Here is a 25534-nt window from a genome sequence, read left to right as displayed (position 1 = left end):
TCACACTTGAAAAGACTGTGATCTTTATAAATAGAAAGCACATCACCTCATGTGCCTGCCTCAGACCCTTCGGTGATTTACCTAATGTCTACTGAATGAATTTCAAACTCCTTAGCAAAGCATATGATGTTTATCACAATTTAGCTCTAGTTTACTACATTCTGGGCTTATGTCCTGTCACCTCTTTTATGTTTCCTAATTCATCATTCCAGAGGAGTCACCATGTCTTTACCACACTGTAGTTCTCCTTCTTCCTGCCTCTTTATACACAGTCTTCCCTCTGCCTATAGCAGGCCTTTGTCTGTCAATCTGACTTCCTTAAAGATGTCTGTGTCTTCTCTTCTGGGAGGCTTTCTTTGGCTTCTCTAGGCTAAACTTCAGCTCCTATTTGGTGCTCTCACAGTGTCTTGTGATACTGTACCATATTTATTATAATTGTTTATTCATTTATCTACCTTGGGAAACTATAGGATAATTGAGGGTAGGAGTCCTTTTAATGTCTCTGGTATCCAGGTGAAAGGCTGGTAAACTGTTTCTGTAAAGGGTTGGATGGCAAATATTTTCAGCCTTGTGAACTTGTGACAACTATTTAACTCTTGCCACTGCAGCACGAAAGCAGCCACTGGCAATACATAAACATAGGGGGTGGGTGTGTGTGTGTGTTTTCCAATAAAACTTCGTTGATGAAAATAGGCAGCAGGCTGGATGTCGCCTATGACCATAGCTTGGCAACCTCTGATCTAGTCCAGTGCCCAGAATACATTAGACACTCATTTAAGACTTCCTGAAGGAATGGGTGGACAGGACTTCACAGTTAACATTTTCATAAGTGTGAATTTATCTGACCTATTTCACATATAAGCAAAAGGGAGAGTTAGAGGCATTAAAAGTTTTCCTAATGTTGTACAGTTTCTAAGTGCTGAGGTTGGGACTGGAGCCTATGTCTTCTGATTCCAAATCCCCGGTTCTTTCCATTAGGTTAAAGGCCAAGATTCACAGTGGAGAAGGGTGGGGCAGCTTAAACAATGTACCTCCTATGAGGGAAATACCGCCATGAGGTAGGGAAGACAGTGATAAACGGGCAGTAGCCTTTTTAGGTTTTGTTTTGTTTTTTATTATTCAGCAGTTAACTGCTAACATTCAAAAGTTAAATCAAAGGATCTAAAGTAATTTCACTCCCATCTTTAAAACCTTGTCTCCCAAAGCTCTCCTCCAGAACAAGGATCCACCACTGGAAGGATCACTGAACCTTAGTCCCCCAGCTCACAAACCTTATAAATCCCGTGCCAAGATGTCTCCTAAGTAGATGACATTTTAATGATTACTGCAGGGAGTTGGGAACTATTGCTTCATCCTCACGATCAGAGTAATTAATTTTCTTAACTACCAGGCCAAATTCTGCCACGGGAGTCCAGTTGAGAAATTTCAGGCCCATAGGAAGTACATTAGCTCTTCAAAGCGATTAGGGTGCCATTTCAAATACACAAGCAAAGGAGCTATTAGGCTTCTGGCTTATTTCAAACAACTTGCAGCCTCTGTTTCTCAGGGGAAAAAAAAAAAGAAAGAGAAAAAAAGGAAAATAACAATTTGCTCAGGTTCTTTATTTTCCAGTAAAAATACCCATGGCCTGCAAGTCGTTGGATATCAGGTATTGTGGTTGGGTGAGAGACCAAAGTGTACAGAAAAAGGCTGGAATGCCAAAGGCAGCACAGAAAAACACAGCCTGCTCCAAAGCACACCAGAGCCGAGCCTTCAGAGGCCTGACGGGAGGCAGAGCTTCACCAGCCAGTGCCCTTGGCCAGTGAGAAGGGTGGGGGCTCATGGGCTTTCCAGTCCATCTCTGGTCACATCGTACCCCCTCCCCCCAAAATATGAGAATGCCCACGATGCCATTTTAAAGACAGGGTGGACGAATTATTTCCTCACCATTGTTTCCTCATACAACCCTGATGTTTCTAGGTCATCATTCATTTGAGTTGCCTCTGACGTGCTTTTGTAGACTATTTTACTTAACATCCATGAAGACCACAGAGAAGCTTTAAATATCAGTTTACTCTCACAAAATAGCCACAGCTCAACAGTTTCGTCTTTCAACGAGGCATTCAACTGGCATGCTTCCATGAGATCTGTCTATTCAGCCATATCATTTTTTCACCTTGGAATTCTAAGAACAGCTGGACGATTTTCTTAGAGTCAATGCTCTCCTTTCAGCCGATTTTACAGAGTGCAAGTCTTTGAATGTTTATTTGCATCTAAAATCTGCAGCAAATATATTCTTCCAATGCTATTTTTGAAAATCAATGAGTGACAATATTTTATGTCACCTCTAAAAGCTACCCATTTCTAAGACATTCTGACTTTCTCTGGACAATGTATACCTACGTGGGAACTGAATGTTCTTTTATATCCTCCTCCTACCTACCAACAAACATTTGAGATTGTTTTGGCTTCCAAAATGCATGCCACAAAGTAAATCTGGCTAACAAGTTCAATTTAGCTGGGTGAAAAATATTTTTGGATTTATCTCCTAAATTTTCTGTTATTCTCATGTATTACTTTTATCCTGGAAATAAAAATGTGAGAAAAGACTTCAGCAATAGCTAGGACAGCTTACTTACAGTAATGGCAGCAGGAATTCTAGAACTTGAAAAGGTCAGCCACAGTTCTAGGTGGATAAGTAGTTGATAACATTCTAGGAGTGTTTACACTGGGGATTTGAGGCCCTACCGGCTTTAAATTATCTCACTTACCAGGCTTCCACATGGCCAGTGTGCTGTTCTGCCTGGTAGGAAATTCTCACTGTGAAAACCATTCTGATAAGTTAGACAACAAGGCAAGAGAACTATGTGTCCCTTGGAAACTGCTGTAATGGGAGGCTCTGGCCAGGAAGCAGAGGAGGACCTGTGTCTACCACCAGTGTCCCAGTGCCTGCCCAGACTTTCTTATCAGCAAGCTACCACTTTGAAGGTGAAAACAGCTGGATTTGAGAACATGGGACAAGATTCAGATCAGGTCGATGGAGAGTTGGTGACAGTACAGAATTGGGCAGGGGAATTTACACAGGGACTGGGCACCACGTGGAGGTGTCACATGGTTTGTCAAACATGTGAAAACAGCCTCACTGGGACTAGGGGAAACTGGCTGAGTCAGAACAGTATAGAAACTCAGGTTTTGGCAAAAGATTCTATGGTGAGGTAAAGAATTTTCTGGAAGCCAGGAAATTTGGCAACCCAGCCTCTGCAATTCTTCCTATATTTATTTAATTAGAAATTATTTTATGTTTCTCTCATTATACAATAATGTATGTTGATGTATAATGCTTATCCAGAACCTACTACGTCTAGCTACTTTATCTTTAAAAGGATTACTCCTTCACTCCTCACCACAGAAATAGATTCTATTATGATCCCTGTTTTGCAGATGGGAAAAAGAAAGCTTAGAGTTAGGCTGGTTCAAAGTTACATGTCCAGTAATTGAGAAGCCCAAGGCTCACATTCAGTTCTGCCTAACTCCAAAGCCTGTTCTCTTTACTGGTTCTCTTAACCTCGATGTCTCTTCCTATTCCATTGTTAGGAGAGAAAAGGAAACACACGAAGGAAAAAACTTTCATCATTCAACAACTCTAAGAAAGAAATATTAACATCTCAGCAAATAGCTTTACCGTCTTTTTAGGTGCACAACTTTCCCACATATTTATACTTATACTCTCTGTGAATATATAAAATATTATACCCCCAACTTTCACTTAATACAAGCATTTCCCTAATTAAAAAAACAATTAGCTATGATCTACATTTTATGAAACCGATCCGATGTACCATGTTCTATATAACCTTCCCCTATCACTGAATGCTTAGGTTCTTTCCAAGTTTCCACAGTGAAAACAGTAAAATTTTTTCTGCATAAACTGCCCCTATTCCCCACCATTATTTAGGATAGGGCCCTAGCAATTAAGATGACTGGTTCAAAAGGCACGAAGATAGGAAAGGTTTTCATTCTTGAGCTATACTACATATATGGCTTCCCACTGTGCTGGCTGGAACATCCCCACCAGCAGATCTAGAGGGCTTGATTCAACTCACACCTGACAAAATAGGGTTCACCCTATTTCATTCATCTTCTATATCCTCATCTTCTTTTTCCTTTCTCCTGGCTGCATTTCAAAACAGAGAAAAAACTGTACCCTTCTAAAAACTGTCTCCTTTTGCTTTTTTTTATTGCTATCAGAGGAACTATTTTTACAATTACCCAGCACTGAAACCTCAGACTTATTCCCACGGCTGACTGGATAAGGGGGATAAAGAAATGAGAGAGATAAAAATCGTATGGCATCTTCCTTTGAAAAGTCTCAGGCTTTGGACCACTGCTTTCCATTTGATATGTTCACTCCAACCCAACTACATCTCCCAGGTGGCCTCTTGGGTTTTTTTCTCCTTCTATCTCGTTCACCCTACACTCTATTGTCAGACGACTCTTTCATAAACACAGAGCACATCATGCAAATGTCCAACAGATAGAGTCTCAGTGGTTCTCTATTTCTTATATAACCTCTTTGCCTGGCTTTCAACCTCCAACTACTACCCATCAGCAAGCAACCCTTATTTTTCTAGGTCTTCCTTCCCATTAACTTCATCTTCACTTTGCCTGCCTGCCTGTCCAAAGAAGCAGGCTGAAGGAACACGCATTCAACACATATTTTAACAGAGATAGAACTTGCCATTTATACGATGATTCAGAGGCTATCACAGGACCTTCCAGTGCTTATCACTGTAATGTCAATTGGTGAAAGTGCCTATTAATAAAGGTTTCTGGCTGATGGCATTTTGAGATGATAGTGTATTCTGAATTCCTGGTCTCAATCTATCAGAGCAGAAACACATACTTCACCTTGAGTTTGATCAAGAATGAGGATTCTGGACTCTGACACTATTCAGCCTGTGCAGCTATTGTGTAATCTTGTGCTTAATATAATCCCAACCCTTTAAAAATTCCAGCTTTTGTAGACAGCACTTGCATGCACCTTCCAGCCCAACTGTGCTGTATTAAGCTTTCTCAGTTGGTAGTTGCTCCTTTCAAGGGAATGTTTAACTCAGGAGCTTTGCAAAAATGGACTACTATTCTGTTGGCTATAGAGTACGACGTGGGTCAAGTGGAATTTTTGGCACTTCATTACATTCCCTGACCCTTACTAAACAAACTTCAAAATATATATATATGTATATATTTGCAATAATTTGGAATAAACACTACATACAAGTGTTGATGGTAGATTTTCTGAAGAAGTACCAAATGCATCAAGACTAAGGAAAACATTCTAATGATTCTTTCAAACATGAATACATTTAAATTCTCGTTAAACAATCTTCTTATTTAGTCTTCTCAGGCTTTGATGACATGCCACGATTGGCTGTTTATCAAAAACTTAGCAAGAAATGCTTAACAAGATATCATCATGTGCACACACTTGTGCATAATTAAACCCAGTTTATAAATCACTGCAGGGTGGAATACGGTCACTCAAGAAAGGTGGTGGCCAGTAATGACACTGTTCTCCCCAGCTAGGGTGAAAAATCTCATCATGGGGATGCTGTGAAGGTGACGTAATAATCTTAAATCATAGTTAAAGACATCTATTTCCATCTCTATTGAACTGAATGAAAGTTCTCACAAAATTAGGAAACTGATTTGGATATAAGAAACACAATCAGGCACTCATTGTTAATACTGGGATTGGGTGGCACGAAGGTGGAAGACCCTCCTCCTTTGAAGACTTTTAATTGAATAGATTCTCAACTGTGTGTGTGTGTGTGTGTGTGTGTGTGTGTGTGTGTGTTTTCGAAGTCAGATTGAGCTGATTCTCAGTTTCTTCATTTTATAGCTGTTCTTTCAGTTGGAAAAAAAAAGGAATAATTGAGATGGAGTAATGGATATTTCTCAAGATCTCTGAGACTAGGTATTGCATAGCATTAAAGAGTATATTTTTCCATTTGTTTTATGACTTTGTCCAGTTTAAGTTACTGAGATAAGCACTCCAGTATTTACTTGTAACTTGAAACCCTTTCATGGTGTGTCTGGATCCTAAGGGAAAAGAATTAACATCTGAGGAATGCGTACCTTGTGCTAGGCTTTTCATATGCATTATCTCATTTAATTCTCATAACCACAAGATATGGTTGATATTATTTAATCCGATTTTATGTGCTTAAGATCATAAAGGGAGTATAAAGTATAGAACAAGAATTTGACTCTAGATCTCTCTCTCTCTATTTCTTTAAAGCCTAAGATCCTTTTACTTAACCACACTGGGTTTCCCACTGAAGCTAGTATGTGCAGGTGACAAAAAGGTGCATTCTAACAATAAAGGATGTTCTGAACTTTGACACAGGTTCCCCGTGGGAGTGAAAGAAGTAAGAAGCAAATATGATGAATTAGATTGAAACCTGTTCCTTCATGCAGTGACCGGTGAAGTGAATTACAGACTCTACATACCATGGAACACTATGCCGTCATTAGAAAGAATCAGATGTCTGTTTAATGAAACGGAAAGCTGTCCATGAGGTGCAAAATAGTTGAAGAACAATATATGCAGAATGATATACTCTAACGCAATAAACAACCACACACAGGTATGTTTGCGTGTCCTTAGGAACAGGTCTGGAAGGGTAGATACAAAAATGTTAGTTACTTCTGCTCATCAGGCTAAGAGTGCCTGGTAGGCAAATTTGACTTATGTGCATGACAGTTGCTTAAATTTTGTGTGTGTGCAATTCCGCGCATTACATTTACAATTAAAAATCATGAGGTGGATTGGTTGAATAGTCTGAAGGAGTGACTCAGCCCAAGGAATGGGTAATTAAAGAGATTTAATCTCACAAAAGCAAAACTGCCCAATCTATCTGAAATTCTGTCAGGCTTTTAACATTGCTATATGTATAAGGCGAAAGATGCAACCTTGTCACTCGTACTGCACTCTGCATCACTTGTACTGCATCACTTGTACTGCACTCTGCCTGTCAACAGCAGGCAAATGAGGAACAGTCATTACAAACTTAACGTGTCCAGAATGAAGCTCTCCAGTTGGCTTTTCCTGTTCAACCCGTTTCTCCTCCAGTTTTACCCACCTGTGTAGCACTACCATTTCTCCACTTGCCCAAACCCAAACCCTAACAAGCACACTTAATTTCTCCTTTCCCTTCCCCACTGCATCCCAACCATCAACAAATCCAACCTGACCCATCATCAAAATACCTCTTTAAGGCCTCCACTGAAGCCACCATTACTTCTTCCCTGGACTACTATTGTCCCCTCAGTAGAGGTCTCCCTGCTTTCACTTTTGCAAATCATTCTCCACCTGTCAGCCAGGGTGATCTTGTATATCCCTCAATTTAGCATTCTTTATGGTTCTTCGTTGTATTTAGAATGGAATTCCACTCTCACTGTGGCGCATAAGAACCTATGTGATCTTACACTGGTCCAACATCTATGACCTCAACTCCACCGCCATGCCCCTCATCACATTACGCTCTAGCCAACCTGGCCTGCCTTCTGCTTTTCAAACACATCAAGCTCTGTGTGGCCTTTGGGTCTTTACACTTGCTTTTTTTCTGCCAGAAATACTGTCTTAGCTGTTTACATGGATGTCCCATTATTAGTCTGAATCAAGGTCTTACAGATGAAGGAACTGGATATCAGAGAGTTTAAGTAACTTATCTGTGGTCATCACTCTTGATACATGGTGGGGATACATTTTGAACTCATGTCTGAATCATTTCAGGCTCTTGCCTTTATACTAAATAACAAAGTAAACCCCACCTCTTCCAGGGCTCTGGCTACAGTTCTTACACTCAATCAGCAAACATCTACTTGTTGAAAAGCCAGGAAAAAGAAATTATTTTGAAAGTTCCTTTTGTAGGTTCCCCTTCCGACCTCTAGTACATTCCCCAGCTTTTGCAGGAAGCCTTAGATCAGCTAGAGGGGGAAATCTGAGATCGATGCATTCAGAAACTCTTGCGTTAGAGATCTGAGACTAAATATTGCTCATTTAGGAAATGAGACTATGACAACACAACCAGAAACTTTTACAACTTACTTGGTTAGGTGTCCAAAGAGAACTTTCATGGTGTCACGATTTGGTGGAGGGAGTTTTTGTACAAGAGACTTTATAGTTTCAATTCTTGTGTTGTTGTCTTGCTTCTCTGAAAAAAAAAATTAAAAAGGAAGGTTAGAAAAGAATAAGATTTCTTAGGTGCATGAATGGATTTTCTTAGCAGAATTTTGGACTAGGTCTTAGTAACTTAAAGTTCTAATTGACAGCCAAAGGGAATAGGTATACTTGAAATCCATATCATAAAGTTTCTTTATTTGGACTCTGAGTTAGATCATGGGAAAATGAAAGCAGCAACAGTGTGGCTCTGACATGATCTTCTTGTTAAGATCAGGTATTCAATCAGTTTTCATCAATGCTCTACTATTTTATAAGTTGTGGCAGGGTGAATAATGGCCCTCCAAAGATGTCCATGTCCTAATCCCTGGAACCTGTGAATACGTTACTTTCCACAGAAAAAGGGACTTTGTAAATGTGATTAAATTAGGGATTCTGAGATAGGGATACTATTCTGGGTTATCTGGGCGGCCCGATGTAATCACAAAGGTGGCTAAGGGGGAAGTAGGAAGATCAGAGTCAGAGAGAGAAGGTGATATGACAATGGAAACAGAAGGAGATACAGCTATGCGATAAAGGGCCACGGGCCAAGGAATAAAGACAGCTCTAAAAACCGGAAAAGCCAAGGAAAGAGAGCCTCCAGAAGGAACACAGGTCTGCCAGTGCCTTGATTTCTGCCCAGTGAAACTGACTTCCGACTTCTGGCCTCCAGGAACGCAAGATAATAAATTCTTGTTATTTGAAGCCACCAAGTTTGTGGTAATCTGTCACAGCAGCAACAGCAACAAACACACAAGGACTTACATTCTGATTAAATTACCAATATCCTATCTTTTGGTTGATTTTGTGGAGGAGTAAGTCATTTTTTAATTAGTTCTATGCTACCTTTTCTCCCTTATACATTTTGTTTTTGCTGTACAACAAAAAAGTACAAAAAAATTTGAAAGCATAATACTTAGTCATACACACTTTAAAAAACAGGAAGCTGTACATACCACTTAGATTGCTTTCCTTCCTTTTGTTTCTTTTTGTCTTTCTGGGCATGGATGGCATAAGAAGAACTGAGTGACTCAGTACACGAGAGAATTTACCTTACCATAATTTTAACCATGGCCTAGAACTGTAATTATTTCTTGAACTTAAACTCTTCATATACATTGACTCATATATTTCCTTTCTAAACGTTACTTCTGACTTCCAGCACAGAGCTCCTGATAATTCTAAAGAGTCCACTGCTGGAAAAGATGATACGTAAGAGAATAATACGTAAGGCACACAGCACCCAATATCCATGAAGGGTGGCCATAGGCAGCTAAAAGATCATTTCCTGGCTTTCTTGGCAGCTGGAGCGACCCCCTGACAGAGTTTGCTCATTGAGACTGCAGTCACAGTGCTATAAGGGACTTCTGGGGAGGCTGTGTTCAGGGTGCTAATTCATCTTTGTAGCCTCTTGGCCTTTCTGCTCCTTAGAATGTAGACGACATGAGCATGAGATGACCTGAGGCCATGCAGAGTGGAACGCACAGTATAAAGAGCTTCTCTGAATCTGTGGAGCAGTTAGACCAATCCTGCACTGTTGGTCTCTGAGTTTCTTTAATGTAAGAAAATAAGCCCTTGTGTACTGAAGCCTTTGAAGGTGGGTCTCTGATACTAAACCAAATACACTTCCTAATACAATGTGCTTTCAAAGTCCAATTCATAGTCATCTGTTGTTAGGTATAAAAACTTGATAGTGTGAGGTAAGAAAGAGTTAGTGTAGAAAATGTCAGGTTTTGGTTTTTTTTCTATACACTGTTGCAAAAGAAACTTTTTATAAGGAATTACCGGAAAATATCCTGCAGAAGATAGTATTTGGCTAAAGCAGGGTAGGGGCAATCTTGCTAGTAGAACTCTGCTTGGAAGCATTTCTTCTTCCTCCTAAAACCACAAAGGCCTATAAATAATGCCTCCCACAGTTACATCTTTCAAAATTGCAGTTATTCTGAGAAGAGTTCCAACATAATATGGATTGGACAATGGCAAACGAAAGAGACAAAGGGGAGAGCAAAAGAGAGAGAAACAGAAAAGCCAGTTGCAACATCATAGCAGGCAGCAGATCTAATCTTTCTGCCAAAAGGCTAGAAAGCCCCCTTGTAGCTTAATGACCGTAAGACAATGTGATGCTTCCCAGGACCAGTTGGAGCCTATGGGATACAAGAGACTCGGAAAAAGAAGTAAAACAAGTCAATAAAGATGAGAGTAAAACTGGTACAGTATGTTCAGGACAACACTTAGGGATACTAGGATACCTTGTATCTAGCCATCTGAAGCTAATGCCACACACCAATGATCATATACATAAACATGTACATGCACATACATTTATATATTTATGAGATGGATACATTCTGCATAGTTTGGCATGATGCTAGTAGTTTAATTTACCTGAGGATCTGCTGAAGTACTTGATTCAAGCAATAAAGTTGGATTTGGAAGAGGTGAGGAAGGGAGAGGAGAAAAAAGGAGGACAGGAGATCTTTCTAATTTCATTGAAGTCTCTGGCCATAGTAATGATTAGGTCAATGCCAGAGTCTCCAAAAAAAAGGGATCTGTAGACACTGAGGACTACAGGAGTAGAAGCCATGATCTAAGCTTGACAGACAATAAGCGGAGAGTGGTCTAAATGCCTATAACCAGCAAACCTCAGTTTTAGGGAATATATGACCCAGTCAGGGTAGGTTTAAGAAAGGCTGGGGTTGCTTAATTGGAAATACTTGAATTTGCGAGGTCACTGCCGCGCTGTTTGGGCAGGAATTAAAACTTTACTTTGTCTGTTTAACCACCAGATAAAAGAATTACGAACTTCCGTAGGCAGAGTCCCTCTTCCATGTTCCATTGCATTTAGGACACTCTATTTACATAGCATTCTGTATGCTATTTTCATGGCTTGAATGCCTGTCAATTTCTCTCATTAAAGCGAGAATTTTCCTATAAATTGAGGCAGCTCTTATACTGGTATATAGTGGGTTAAATGAATGAAGAAAGAATTAGTGAACATGAACATGGATTGGAACAGACAGACCTTGGTTTGAATTCTGTAACAGCTTTTTATTAGCTGTGGGGTCTTGGACAAGTTTCTTATTTTCTTTGAAAAATGTCTAAAAGGCCAACGTTACGGATTAAACAAGATAGTACGTAACGTACCTAACAATGACTAGTAGAAAGTAGGTACTCCGTAAACGTTCACCACTCCCCACCCCCGCCCTATCTTTTCTGAGACCAGTGCTGGGTATGCTTCACCTTTTATTTTCAGCAATGAGCATACTACCTGCTTGCAGTGAACATTCAAACTGTGTTGGTAATACTTGAACTGAGCTGGCGCCAGTTGGTGACAACACACTTGCTATGGTGGCCTGACACTGCACAACACTCTAAATAATTTGTGGTGGGCAGAGACACTGATGGTCTGATTGGTGAGCAGCTCAGTTCCACATAAGAATTCTCATAAAAGTACATGGTGGTTCCCATACCTGCTTGTAAGAAACATCCTACATGCAGAATACTTCAAAGAAATGTTTTTCTCTCTTTCTCTGCTTTCACACATAATTGAGGAACTGGAATGAATGGTGGTACATACCTATTTGTGGCTAAGTTACACCTAAGCAGTGGAGGGGGTACTGGAAAATGGCTTCGAGAGGGCTGAAATATTATCAGGGAGGAACAATTTATTGTTCTTACACCATAATCAGAACAAAATCTTTGAAAAGGTTATAGGAAAGCAGTGGTTCCCCCTTCAAATCAATACCACACCCACTCTTCCATAGCTTGTAAAATCAGGAAATAACACAAACACTCCTAAGTGGAGGGACATCTAAAAATACAATTGGATACATTAAAACTGAAACGACACCTTTTCAGATCTGGTTTACTGATGTGTCATATTAGGAGCTGGAATCAGCATACATAATACAGGAGTGGTTAATGAGCTAAGATTCAGATACAGCTTACTGAAGAGGTGTCAACTGTCTTCAATTGATTCAGGGAGCATCTGAAAGACAGCATTTTCTATTAATATTTCTCCTTCAGCATATGGTTTCTCATTATTGTGAAGTATTGAGAGTTTTGAGAAGACTTTGAGATATCTCTGACTTTTACATTATGACTAAAAGGGGGAAATAAACCTTTTCTACATGGAGAATTAGAAAAGCTCTTAGGTAAATCATATCCTAAGAGACAAACAAAATCTTGCCAGGAACAAAAAAACCTCCGTGATTCTTTCCTTTTGCACTCACACTTGCTCCTGTCTTCAATCCCTTGTGATTTATTTTTGTTAGCTACTCAATGTTCTTCAGTACCTCCATTTTAGCTCCCACCCAGATCTCAATCTCTGAGCTGTGAACACACACGGCATACAAAACCATTCTGTAGTACTTCATGCTTGCCACCCAACAGTAGCAAAAATGTCTATGTAAAAATATACATAATTATGTACATGTATATATTAAAATACTCAGCTGTTTTTTAATGCCTATTCCTCACCCGCCTGGCCCCATATTCTCAAACTACACCAAAGTCTGTTGTAAATGAGCTTCTTCAAAAACAACTCCAAGCTACTTAGAGAAGTAACAGCTCCTACATGATATGGAAAAGCCTTTAATGTTATGATAAGGATGTGGCTTTATAGTTTTCCCCTGATTCATGGTCTTGAGGACACATTTTAAAAAATATGGTTTATGATAGTTATATTTGCATTTATCTGCATGAAATGTTGCTACTAAAACAAGGACATTTACAGCCAAATGCCTTTTTTGCAGACATAAGATAAAGTTATACAATGATGGAAAGAGTTCTGTGCAGTGCAAAACCCTGGACCTGATGACCCCTGGACACTTTTCCGGCCTTATCATCTATGCATTTATTATTCTTAACTTATTTACAGTCACATGTTAAATCGTATTTCAAAATTAATTCTGCTTTGTTATGTAGGTTCACCCAGGGGAAGAAAAGACCAGATTCTCCCAGTAACCAACGTATTGGTAGTACTATTCTTCCTATTCATCTGTAATTCTTAAAGGACAACTGTACCCCTTTGTTTTGAGGAGGTCAGCAACATCACAGCTGTTCTGCTTCTGAAAGTTATTCTGGAATGTATAGTGCATCCTGTATGAAAAAAATGGTAGTCACTTATATGTCAGGGCTATATTTGGAAGAAAGCAGTTTAGTTTCTATTCACTTTCTATTCTTTGTATCATTACCATTTCAGAATTTAGTTAGAGACTGTCCTGGCTTACAGGAGGAATGAATGCCATCTTCAGAGAACATTTTATTTTTTTAGTGTACCCTACAACTGAATGCAAATCTTTGAGGACATGCCTTTTAATTATAGCATTTGAGTTGGGTGTTGAGGAATCATCCAAGGCACGACAACAACCGCTTGATAAATTTCTTTAACTAACTTACATTGACTTCGGGGAGAAACACTGGGGGGAGAAGGGGGGCAAATTCAAGACTTACAAATGGATACAAATAGACAGATGCTTTAAACTCCTGCTATAAATTAAAAGAAGTGGTATATCATGAAGGAGTCTGAAAGAACTAGATGAGAATTCTTGCTCTGCAATATGATTTGGGGCAAGTTGCTTGAACTCGATGCTTCCAGCGCTTTCATTAAACACACACACACACACACACACACACCCCGTTCGTAACATTAAATGTCTCAATGTACATAAACGCACATATTGTGAGTGCTTTTTGAATGTAAGTACCCTTGCCATTAAAATCTTTCTTCTGAATCATCTTCTCTCTCTGCCCTGACACACGATTGCTCATAGTTCAAGGCTGTTTCCCAATCACATGAAGCCGTTAGTTTTACTCTTTAGAACCCTCTCCTAAAAACAGAAACAGCCCATAGTATGTGTTGGCTTTGTAAATACTTACAATGCTATCCATTATCAAAGAGTGTTTGGTTCTAATTCATAAGATAGTGTATCATAAATAGAAGTACCATTGTACTTGGAAAAACAATGGACTTCAGGCTAACCTGTGGTTGGCAACCTGCAGTTTTTCAAGATTCCGCTCCCCTTGCCCCACTCCAAAAGGAACAGCCATTTTTATATTTAGATGAAAGGAAGGTACAGTCTTAAAGTCTGCAGTTACCTGGTAAGTTTGACTTTAGGTGTTGATAATACATGTCAAGACAGTTCAACTTGAGAACAGAGATATGTAACTCACAGGGCAGGAAAGATGCACCAGGAATTGAATCTACTTAATACAGGTAAGAAAGACCTCTTTTTTTCTCCAGTGGGGATCACCTGAGAATTAGATGTAATCCCCTCACTGGCACACCAGATTTCTGTCATATTCACGGCTTTTCCTTCCGGGGGGATATTGATGTTTTATCCGATTTTTGAGCAATTCTTTCCTTTTAGGAAGAATTTTAAAAATAACTCCCCATAGCTAATACATGTCTGCAACAAAAATTCTCTGGCCAGTTAACTGTCATAAGTCCACGGATTCCTCAACCTGCGAGGAAAGCTTCAGCATCTTGGCCAGTTAAGCATCATTTCCAGAGGCCATTTCTGGACCTTGTGCAGGAGGAGCTAGGCCATCCAGAGCATGCTGTTAGGAGCAAACTTGGTTTTGTTAAGTGCAACTTCTATTTCTTTTCACCTCTACTCTTAGTCGCTGGCAATAAACAACTAGAACATTATTGAAAAGAAAAAGTATCTCTTTATTAAATAATTTTAACAAATATTTCACACGTATTAAACATATATCATATATTAAACACGTATCATGGTGGAAGAAAAAATATTTATTAAGGCTAGTGTGCAACATGTGGCAAGTACAAAGTTAATCCCTATCTACTGTCATTTTACACTCTAGGGGGCAGATAAAATACAAATATACTATGTCCCAGAGATGTCTAAATTTAAGGCATATCATTATGCAGTTATCAGTGAAGTTTATATCTTTCCTTTGACTGAAGGAATCCTCTAAGATAATTGTTAAACTCAAAATGCTTCTGAGGTGTTAGTTCATTATACCAAAAATTCAAAATAATTGAGAAATGCAATTAATACCAAATCACAAATGTAAAATTTTATCTAATCAGTTTCTGAAGGTCTTCGAATCATTATTCTTAACTTCTTTGTACATCCCCAAATACACTCAAGAAAGTAATAAAATCACCTTTTTCTTTTTCATGTAACTGTATCTATGTTATTCTAGGGACTTCTGGTGTATTGACCTTACACTGAGGGCAAGTTTGGAAAAAGTATTTAAGTTTTAGGCTCTAAGTAACTTTTAATGAATTGTATTATTACTTTGGTGCAATCACTTTTAGGATAATAACATTTTCTAAAATTCATTAACCTGAAACTGCCTCTTAAAACAAATTTCCTGTTTTGCAGCAATGCCCCCTTTGTCTGAATCAAAGAGTAAGGTAATGGCAGCAGTCTTCACAGGAAAAGTATGATCGTATTATCCTCCCTAAAATTTCTTGTTTTCAAAGTAATTTTGGAAGTGTCACGGTGGCCAAGTATATTTCCGTAACTTACCAAAGATACTAATTCATCCTTAGGCGATAGCGTGTGCTGAGAAAATAAAGCTCACTAGTTTATTTAGTTCTCCTGTGAGAATTTTCTTTAAACTATATTTATCTGTACATATCTGGTTTTACAAGCCTTTTTTTTTTTTTTTACACAAAGGCTTATCGTTTTGAGTCATTTGACATCTTTCTAACCATAAACCAGTAATTCTTTTCAAATACTCAAGGAGCTATTTATATTAAGCATTATCTTTGTACATTTTCAAGAGGGTGGCAATCCTACAAATACTTTTCTAGATTTAAAATTTTAATGTGTCTACCTCTTTCCAGTGGTAGACACATTAAATTTATAGGGGATTTAAAAAATCGCACTTGAAAACAACTAGGACCTGTCACACAATTAAGAAAAATGTGAACGTAGAAATATTTTCCCCCATCTTTTGGGTTAAAAATATTTTTTTTGAAGAAGCATATTCAACGTGATCCATAACTATTCATTTTGAACAAAAGACCTCTCAAGAGGAGATAATGCTTAGTATGCTGAACTGTTTCTTCAGCCAATTCATTTGACGTGGCCGCACAGGGACACTGAGAGCACGGGAGAGTTAATAGCACAAGCATCAAAATCCTTTAAGAGATGGGGAATAAAATACTTTTATGATTCAGCTTTTTTTTTTTTTAATTGTGAGACTATTGCAAAAGAAGAAAAACAGGCAACATGTGGTAACTTTAGTCAGCATTTCTGAACTGGGAATGATAAACACCTCTGCCTGGCTCTGGCATTTATCAGGACTGAGATATTATTACCACATAGAGTCACAGCATGGTTACTGTTATCATCAGAAAAAAGAGCCAGCTAATCTTAATGGTTTGTAAAGCCGTTACCTGCACTGGTCTGACATTTATCATGGTCATTGTACCACATGGGTCCTACATAGCAAAGGTCTTTTATCTGGAAGGGACATCACTATGAATTATTATTTGCAGCTAGGTAGAAAATTGTATGTTGTAGATACCTTTTCTCATTATAAATCACATAGTCACATTTCACCATTTCCCCCAGAAAGCTGCTGAGCCCAGGTTTTTTGCCACAGCTTGCTTTCCTCTCCTGCTCTCTCTTTCTTTTCCTTTATGGTTCCTTGAAATTATTAGCCATTTTTTTCATTAACATCCTTAATATAATCTTTGAAGAATCACATACGTGGTAGGCAAACATATGGACATACTTTCAGTTTAGTTGTGGGACTTTCCTCCACATTCTATAAAGGGACTGCTCAGTATTTAGAAATGGAAGTTGATAAACTGTCCACTTTTTAAAACACCCATTCTCTCTTCTGTCCTGGGGGCTAGAGTTTTTTCTGTTCTTGACCTCATCAATAGAATATTTATCAGTAGATTAGACAAAATTTCTGATGCTTGGTTTGAAATGCTCAAAACATGTATGCCATTTTTTGCCTGAAATACTTTGCTTGGAAATGTGTTCTCATAAAGAGTAAAACGTAGTTTATTTTGTTAGATTGTGAGTTTTTTCAGATTCTGTTCCAGTAAGTTACAATGAAGTAGAAGGTTCCTCCAACAAATTTGTTTAAAAAGGGAGCTTGGGTTCTACCCCTACCTATCTATGTCCTAAATGACATACATTCATATATATAGAAGAAAGAAGGATATTAAAACGTACGATGTTTTGGAACCATGGGACCAAGACAGTAAAGTGAAATGCATTAATCTGACAATGGAAAATTACAATGAAAAGCCCAAATTGTTTACCATGGGGAAGAAATGAACAAATACTCTCTTTTAAAAAGATTGAGACAACTAATCTTCTGAAGGAGATATTTATATATTTTCTTCTTTCTCAAGTGTTCCATTAGGAATAAACAAACCAGAAATTCCGCACTTTTATAATGAAGAGGGAGGAGAATTCTTTGCCATTTTTGCATTTAGGAAGAAATGTGCAAGAAGAATGTGACAATTTAAGCAAATCAAGATTGTTTCAAATGGATCACAAACGGGACTTTGTGGGATATTTTATACTAGCATGTGAGGCAAACAGTAAATTTGAAAGGCGGATTTTCTCAATGGTCTAGTTCTGATGTGTTTTCCCATCTCCTTGTGTGTTTAAAAGAGGTTTGGATGTGGTGTTTAATATTGCTTCGACTCTTGCAAATGAGTTCTGGAGAAATATCCGCACATGAAGGAAAGCTGATGTGCTGTAATGCTGACAGCAGCTGGGGGAATGTGAATGAAGAAACCAGATTCCCAAGCCTGGATTTAGCAAAAATAAACACCTATCATTCCATTAAAAAATTGTAGCATTTTAAATGTTTATGGGCATCAGTAGCAGACCACTCTCCCTTTGAAAAAAAGCCAATATTTTTCTCAAATAACTCCATTCTTTGAGGAGGAGATAAAAACTTGAATTTGACATGCAGTATTTTGCAATAATCTATAGTAGTTTGCCTATCATGTTACGTTTGATTCCATATTAATTTTTGTATTATTACTAATTTCTTCCAAAGGATACAATTCTGTTTCAAAGATATGTGAGATGAACGTGCATAAATTTGGGGACGGGGGTGGAGTAGAGGCTGTCATTTGTGAAACCAACCTGTACTTTCACTGCTCAAAAAGAGCTGCACACACTTTGGTTAGGTCATCTAAAATTTCACTGTAAAGAGGTGGTCTAATATTCTAACACACTGTCTTACCCGTTGAATGAAAGACTGCACTGATTTCAAACAAGCAAACAAACAAACAATCAAGCCCCTTTATTCTTTTTTATTTCAGAATGACTCTTTTGTTCTAGTTTAACATCAGTCTGCCATTATTGTCCCCCCAAAACTGTAACCTGGGAGCATTTACAATAATTAGTGAGGGGCTTTGCTGCCTGGGTTTTTCTCCTTTTCTGGGGAACTGGGTGAATTGTTGAGTGCTAATGAAATTCGGAGACTTCTAGCAGTGGTTGAGCCAGGCACAGTGCGGGCAGACGCGTTAAGCTTCCCACTGTGCTGCAGTACAAGCCTCCCCGCTGTTATGTTTACCATAGTTTTAATGTCTGTGAAAAAATTCCTGATGCAACCGAATTATGTTATGCCCTCTTGTTTATTTCACCCACCCCCAATTTTGCAGATTCCTTTTGCCCCTGCCTGTTACAGAAAGTGCCTTCTCACCCTTGTGGCCATCGTACCATGTCAGTTTTTGCCACGACAGCCCAGCTGCTTTGCAGCCATGTCCGGAGGATCATCCCATGATCTACCTAAAAGTTTCAGGAGGATAACGCACAAGCCTTGCTCTACTTATGCCACCTGATAACAGATATCCTCTTCTCCACTGCGTGTGAATTTTGTCAGAGGTAATGTTAAAGCACCAAATTTAATCATCCAGCATTGTCAATACTAGCTTAAACTACACATGTACTTGGTGAAATGCACTGTCTTTAAAGAAATCTATCAGAAGACCTCAAACTATCACTGCAAACTAAATAATGTGCTCAAAGATGAACACGATCAATCTGTGATTTGAGTTGATTTATTCTTTGTCCTTTTCTTAAAAATGGTTGTCTCGAAGAAAATGACCATTCCATTATATGGTAAATAGATGAATTCACCAAGTGTGATGTACAGTGAAGTTTTTAATGAATATTCATACAACTCTTTCAGTCCATTAACAGGACTTAAGACAATGAGGATGCAACTCATTCCCATTTAGATGGTGGGGGAATGTGGAATTAATAGCATAAACAGCACTTGGAAAAGTTTAACTTTAATGTATCAAACTCCAGGTGCCAGAGTTTGACGAAAATAACCAATAATAGCCATTTTTTACATATTTGATGGGACTGATTATGCAATGTGCAACTCTAAATGGCTTATAGCACATTGTAGCATGGTTCCATCCCATTGGCTACAGTAGGGTGCAGGCAGATGGATGACAGTGACAGGGAGAGAAGTGCTTTTGCTTAGCCGTGCGTTAAGATGCCATCCAGAAGCTCTGTGCACTGCAGACACTTCATTAGGATGCCAGGATAATGGTAAACTACCACTCAGAGTGACACCCCATTTCCTGCTTACTGAGCGCTCCAACCTCGGCAGATGTCAACAATCTCACAGTGCTACAGAGCAGACCTAACTTTCCAGCCACTTTGACTCCAATTTTTTCCTCCTAACAGTGCCATACATTATGTGCAATATGTAATGGCAAACACCTCACCGAAAACAAAATCTGCCCAGTTCGTTATGATTGGAGTGCTTAATTTTTTTTTCTTTTAAAAGATGAGGGACAGTGCGTTGGGTAAGAGAATATGTCCATTCACTATTTTAACCTCAAAATTTCTTGCTATGATTTCCATTTGCTAATCAGTTCAAAGTGTTAATTGTGTGGTGAACTCTGATTAATAGTAGTTAAACTCTGATCACAAGGGATATGACTGTTTCTTTTAATTAATGTCCGTTCCAAAGGTAAGTGATTGTGGAATTCCTTTGTTAAAGATTTTAGACTCTGTTTTCTTAGTTGTCTGCCAAGTAAAGGCTGACTTGAGCATCTGGATGATATTTCCTCTGCAAATGTATAACTTGAGGCCATTTGCACACCTCCTTACACACAATTCAAGCCAATAGAAACTTTTTTTTTCCTATGGTGTAAAGTCCAAAATTCTTTTTATAAAGAACCAAGGTGTGGTTTAGACAATGAAAAAAATCCCCCAAATGGAAAAATAATATTTTGAAATCGATCATTACGATAAATGATTGATTTACATTTTGTGATTCTAAGCATCTTCTTAGAAGCTCAAAGGGCCTTCCTTGCAAATGGCAAGGCTAAAAATAAATATCCTCCTCTCAGGTCTGTTACCATTTCCAGGTAAAGACGCAAATGTAAAGAAGAAGTCACAGACAGAGGTCACACTCCAAGGGACAATTTGAATGTAAACTTTCAATGTGATGTCCTTGATGCAAATCTTGACTTTTGGTTTAAAAATGGCATCTGGTTAGCAACACCTAACCACCTCTTGGAACTTGTCACTAAATATGCTTGAAGACAAAGAAAAAAGACTAGAATTCTTAAAGTAAACAAGGACTGACAGGCAATATGGTGACAAAACGTTAAGAGTAATTTCCTTCAAGACAGACGGAATTTAATTGGACCATGCTAGTGGTAGGACCACTTGTGCTTTTGAGCTATTAAACCAGAGAGCTTGCCTTTCTCAAAGCAGATAGAAACACCCTTCTCTTTCTTTCTTCAACTGTCTGATTTCAGAATCAAAGACTCAAGGTCTGTTCCAGCCCCAACCCCCCTTTCTTGCTCGGCTAATAGTGTTGAGTACTGTCAATAGTTTCCTTCCTCAGTGGTCCTCTCTCCTTCTAACTATGGATGAAGACTTCTCTTTTGCCTGTAATAATTTAAAGACAGCCATTTCCACAAAACAACCAAGGACATTGAGAGTGGAAGGCTGAATAACAACAACAACAACAGCAACAATAATAATAATTGAGAGTGGAAGTCAGGTAATGGCGCATATCACTATAGGAATTGTAGTCCCATATGTAAAACATAGGAGACTGGCAAAATTCTATTGGGAACACATTCTTGGAATTCTAATGTTGTATGTCTTTCATCTTTTAGAATGCAGTGAGTTAAGCGACACGGTGGGAGAAATATTGTCAGGATAGTAGGGCCATAGACAATAAATGTACTAGGAAAGAATTAATGTAAGAGATGTGATTACCAATTTGTCAACTGGATGATGATTCAGGACAAAGATTAGACTAAAGCTAAAGCAGAGGGTAAAGGGCAATATGCACAGAATGTTGGATGCATTTCTACCTTTTGAGATGAATAAACATAAAATTTCCAACAACGCATGACCTATGAGAAAACTCATTTCATATAAGAGAACAACGCTCAGAGATGCAGCACTCTCGCAATGACCAGGAGACAATTAGGAAACTACTTAGCATCTTCAACAGAATTTAGTACATCAAGGAGTCTAATGAAAAAGATCAGCAAGCCAAAAAGAGAGAACCAGATAAGATGAAAAGATACTAGGATGAGGTGATAAGGAGATAGATGGTGAGGAAAGACAGTGTGAAATCTAAAGATGCAAAACAAAATTAAATTTTACATTAAAGGAAAAACTGTCACTGCAGAAAAATTAGGTCAGTGATATGGATGACAAACTAGAGAAGCCTCCCTGGAATGTGCAAACAAAAAATGATAGGAAGAAGACATGTTGGAAATCAGAGAATTGAGAGATTATCTACAACTTGTAAGTGTACTTGAGGAAGAAACCAGAACATTTGAAAAATGTGCAGTAATCAAAGACAAAATTAAAGAAAATGTCTGTGAGTGAAAAAAACTATCTCAGTATTAAAAAACAGATAGGTTCTAAGAAAACATTATTGGGTAGATACATTATTTTCATATATTCTGGCAAAACTTTGGAATGAAGGAGATCAAGCACTATCCTACAATTATGAGAGCAAAAATAAAACTAAGTAAGTAGTCATGTAGGCTTTCCTAAGACTTATCTCACTAAATTCTGAAGTAAAAGCAGTATTTGTTGTTCAGGGGAAAAATTGTGGTCCTCAAACTGTGTGCTCACTTCAGTCATCTTTTTTCATGTTAGGATAACAGAAAGATATGCTCATCTATGCAAAGATTCAAAGCACTGCTTTCTTGAAAAGTTTTCTTGAAGGTTTATGTAAAGCTACTGAGTGAGGAACCAAAATTTGGAACTCAAGAATAGAGACACTATAAATGAAACTAAGTATCTTTTTATACTTATTTGGACCCCAAACTCAAAAGGCACCATCGAATTCTCTCCGGCTTCCACTTCATTCTCGGTACCAGGAAATGATTTTCTTGCGCGCCACCCTTCACAGTTCAGGTGAAAGCCCTAATGACCATTTAAAATAGTGACTGAAGCTATTCAGTTATGGCATTTGCTAGCAAACACCACTGTTAGAACATTGCACTGGAGTTACTAAAGTTTTCTCTTCCCTTCACAAAAATCAAAGTTTCAGAGAATAGCAGAATGTTTATTCCTATTGCTAAGAATCTTCAGTAAACATCCTTTATATCTATAACCATTGTATTGAAAAAACTGAATCAGGGGGACAAAATGATAAAGACTGAACCATCAAGCAATGACAAGTACTACACAGAAATTCTCCTATGTTGCATATGTTTTAAAATGTAAAAGGCCAGGGGGAAAAATGCAGAACAAACAGTTCAAAAGGAAATATCTACAAAATATGATGATGAAATTCACAGTAATTTTAATTTTTTTCTTTTTACTTTTCTGTTCAAGTTAGCTTCAATAAATATTTATTATTTTTGTAATCTGTTAAAAGAGACAACTTTAAGTTGTACAATTGCTTAGATACTGTATAATTATAGCTTTGCTAAACAGCTAATTAAAAGGACTGTAGAAAAATATAACAAAATATTAACCATGATAAGTTATCTTTGAATATCAGGAATATAGATCACTTTCTTCCATTGTAAATGCATTTTACAAATTTTCTATAATGAGTATGTGCTATCTTGATAACAAAAATAACAAACGCAGAGAATTCTCTGTGTTGGGTACAGAATCTTTGAAACTTTAATTGTTCTAAGCCACAGAAAAATATACTATTTTCACAGATTAAACCATTTCTAGGAAAATAATATACTAGACTTTCCTCTAGGTATTTCTGTTGCAGTTAATCCTTTATTTAGTGACTATATTCAAGAATCAAGAAAGCAAGGCTGGAGTTTGATACTTTCTTTTCATGGGTAAAAATATTGGGTGTAGGGTACTTGCAGAGAGACTACAGAAAATATAAAATGCCACAGGACTATATATTTGCAACTGGAAGAAAGACCTAGGATCCTGCAGTGCCATGTATATAAATATATTCTCGTTCCATATTCTAATTTCTGATTCTTCCTCAATCAAATCTTTTCTTAGGGAGTTACATCGCCTATTGGACTGAACCTCTGAAGCTTGGGAAATAAAACCTATCGACACAACACTACTTCATGGATGAGACTTAATGGTGATATTGCTAAGCAAAAAAAAAAAGAAAAAAAGACTGCTACAGAGCTTACACTGAAACACACATTTTATTCCTATACCTATCTCTTTAAGTCATATCAGTTTCTCTTCTCTTTTGGAAACTACATTTATTAAAGCTTTCCCTACTAGTAGCAAAAAGTTGAGAAATGAAGTCATATCCAGGTAATTTAAACTCTTAAACTTTACTTTTGTCTCAATTTTTCTGTACATATTAGATGCTCCATTAATACAAGATGATTAAATTATCCAGATAACTGACTTGGTTCTTCAGGTTCACCTTTCACGCATAGTGAGCTGAGAAATTATTCCTTACAGTTGGCATCAGTAGTTAGCGCCTAGTTTTACCAAGCAGAAACACAAGGAACCAAAAATTAAATATTCTGAATGCAAAAGTTGTTAGAAAATCAAAAATTAAATTTTTGATTTAAATTCTTTTCAAAATTGGGGTTAGATGTGAATGAACAACTAATCAGAATGGTAGGAAGTCAGTATATCTGGGATATTTAAGAGAGCCCCCTGTTGGTTAATCTTAGAAATGTCTTCTGATTCCTTTCTGTCCTCCAGATGACCAGATATATTTAAGCATATGTAATTGGCCATATGTTTAAAAATGAATTGGGATGGTGGCAAAGTCAGCCCCTATATTTGATTAATATCATTTTCAAAATAAAATATTTTCCAAAAAATCAACTAATTACCTCTTTTAAGGTATACAAAAAGGCAATATCAACCTCCAACAAATAGCTAGAAATATAAGCAATATGAAGACTGTTTTAAACAGAATTAGACTAAAAAGTATACTTGGGCATATTACAATGGGATTCCTTAAACAGGTTGGAAGTGATTGCTCTGGTAAGGGACTGAGGACTGATGCTTTGCAAAGGCTTTTCTGTTCTTTCTAAAACTGATTTCAGGCTGAATTTAAAAAGAGAATAAAGTTATTTTCTCATATAATCAAGCAATGGCCCTTTTCACTGGTAGACATCTTCCAGGACTTTAGAAATTTTTAAAAAAGACAATAAAGGATGCAAATGTTATTCTTTTCTAGCTAACATAATTTTTTTTTTGAGTAAACATCAGTTCCTCAAGGGAGATTTCGATTTGAAGACTGTTTATTATATCATTTGAATAGGACTAGACCTGGCCTTTTGACTTTGAACCACTACCAAATTTCAGACTGTGAGGAAATTGTTCTACATTTCCTGACAAATTGAGTTAAGCAGACATTAAGTGGGCTTTAAGAAAACAAATGGCCATCTTTATCACAGGTGGACACTGATGGCTTAATGGGGCCTGGGCTGATTGTATCACTTCTAATGGCTTGACGGGAAGCATTAGGGTTTTTGCATAAAGAACTGGCATTGCGAACCCTGCTAACACAGACCTGTCAAGCGCTCTGTATCCCTTTGTGCACGGAAGCAGATGTTTGTATGTATACTATGAACTGGCATTAGAGCAAGCGACAGATGCCTGTATGAATGCCAGGTTTGTGAATTTTTACAGCAGGAGCATGTTCTGAGGAAGTGCAGCCCTGCCCTCTATCATAGGTAATTCCCAGTGGAACTTGCTAAATCCCAGCTATGTTTTCATTATTTGGCTTTCCTAGCAACTGGATGAATGTGTCTATCCTGAAAATGCAAGATGAGAGCCCTACCAAATTCTTACAGATTTGCAAAGAGCTTGGACTTTCCAGGCAGTGCTTTTGCACTATAATCGCAACCAACTTACTCAGAGGAGCGGGTGGTATTATGGCTCTCTAATTAAAACTTACTTCAGTGTTTAT

The 25534-nt window shown here is 37.9% G+C and overlaps 1 protein-coding gene across 1 annotated transcript in view; it reads right to left on the bottom strand.

Annotated features, from left to right (window-relative positions):
• Window positions 1–25534, bottom strand: part of ARHGAP15 (Rho GTPase activating protein 15) — a 652966-nt gene that overhangs the window by 47726 nt on the left and 579706 nt on the right. Inside the window, exon 13 of the mRNA XM_057745533.1 lies at window positions 8090–8195. Within this exon, the coding sequence (XP_057601516.1) occupies window positions 8090–8195 (106 nt within the window). The remainder of the gene's footprint in view (window positions 1–8089; window positions 8196–25534) is intronic.

Source organism: Hippopotamus amphibius, chromosome 8, assembly GCF_030028045.1.
Source record: "Hippopotamus amphibius kiboko isolate mHipAmp2 chromosome 8, mHipAmp2.hap2, whole genome shotgun sequence".
Taxonomy (NCBI): domain Eukaryota; kingdom Metazoa; phylum Chordata; class Mammalia; order Artiodactyla; family Hippopotamidae; genus Hippopotamus; species Hippopotamus amphibius.
The sequence above is the reverse complement of the archived record's forward strand: the minus strand, read 5'-3'. Positions and strand labels throughout refer to the sequence as shown.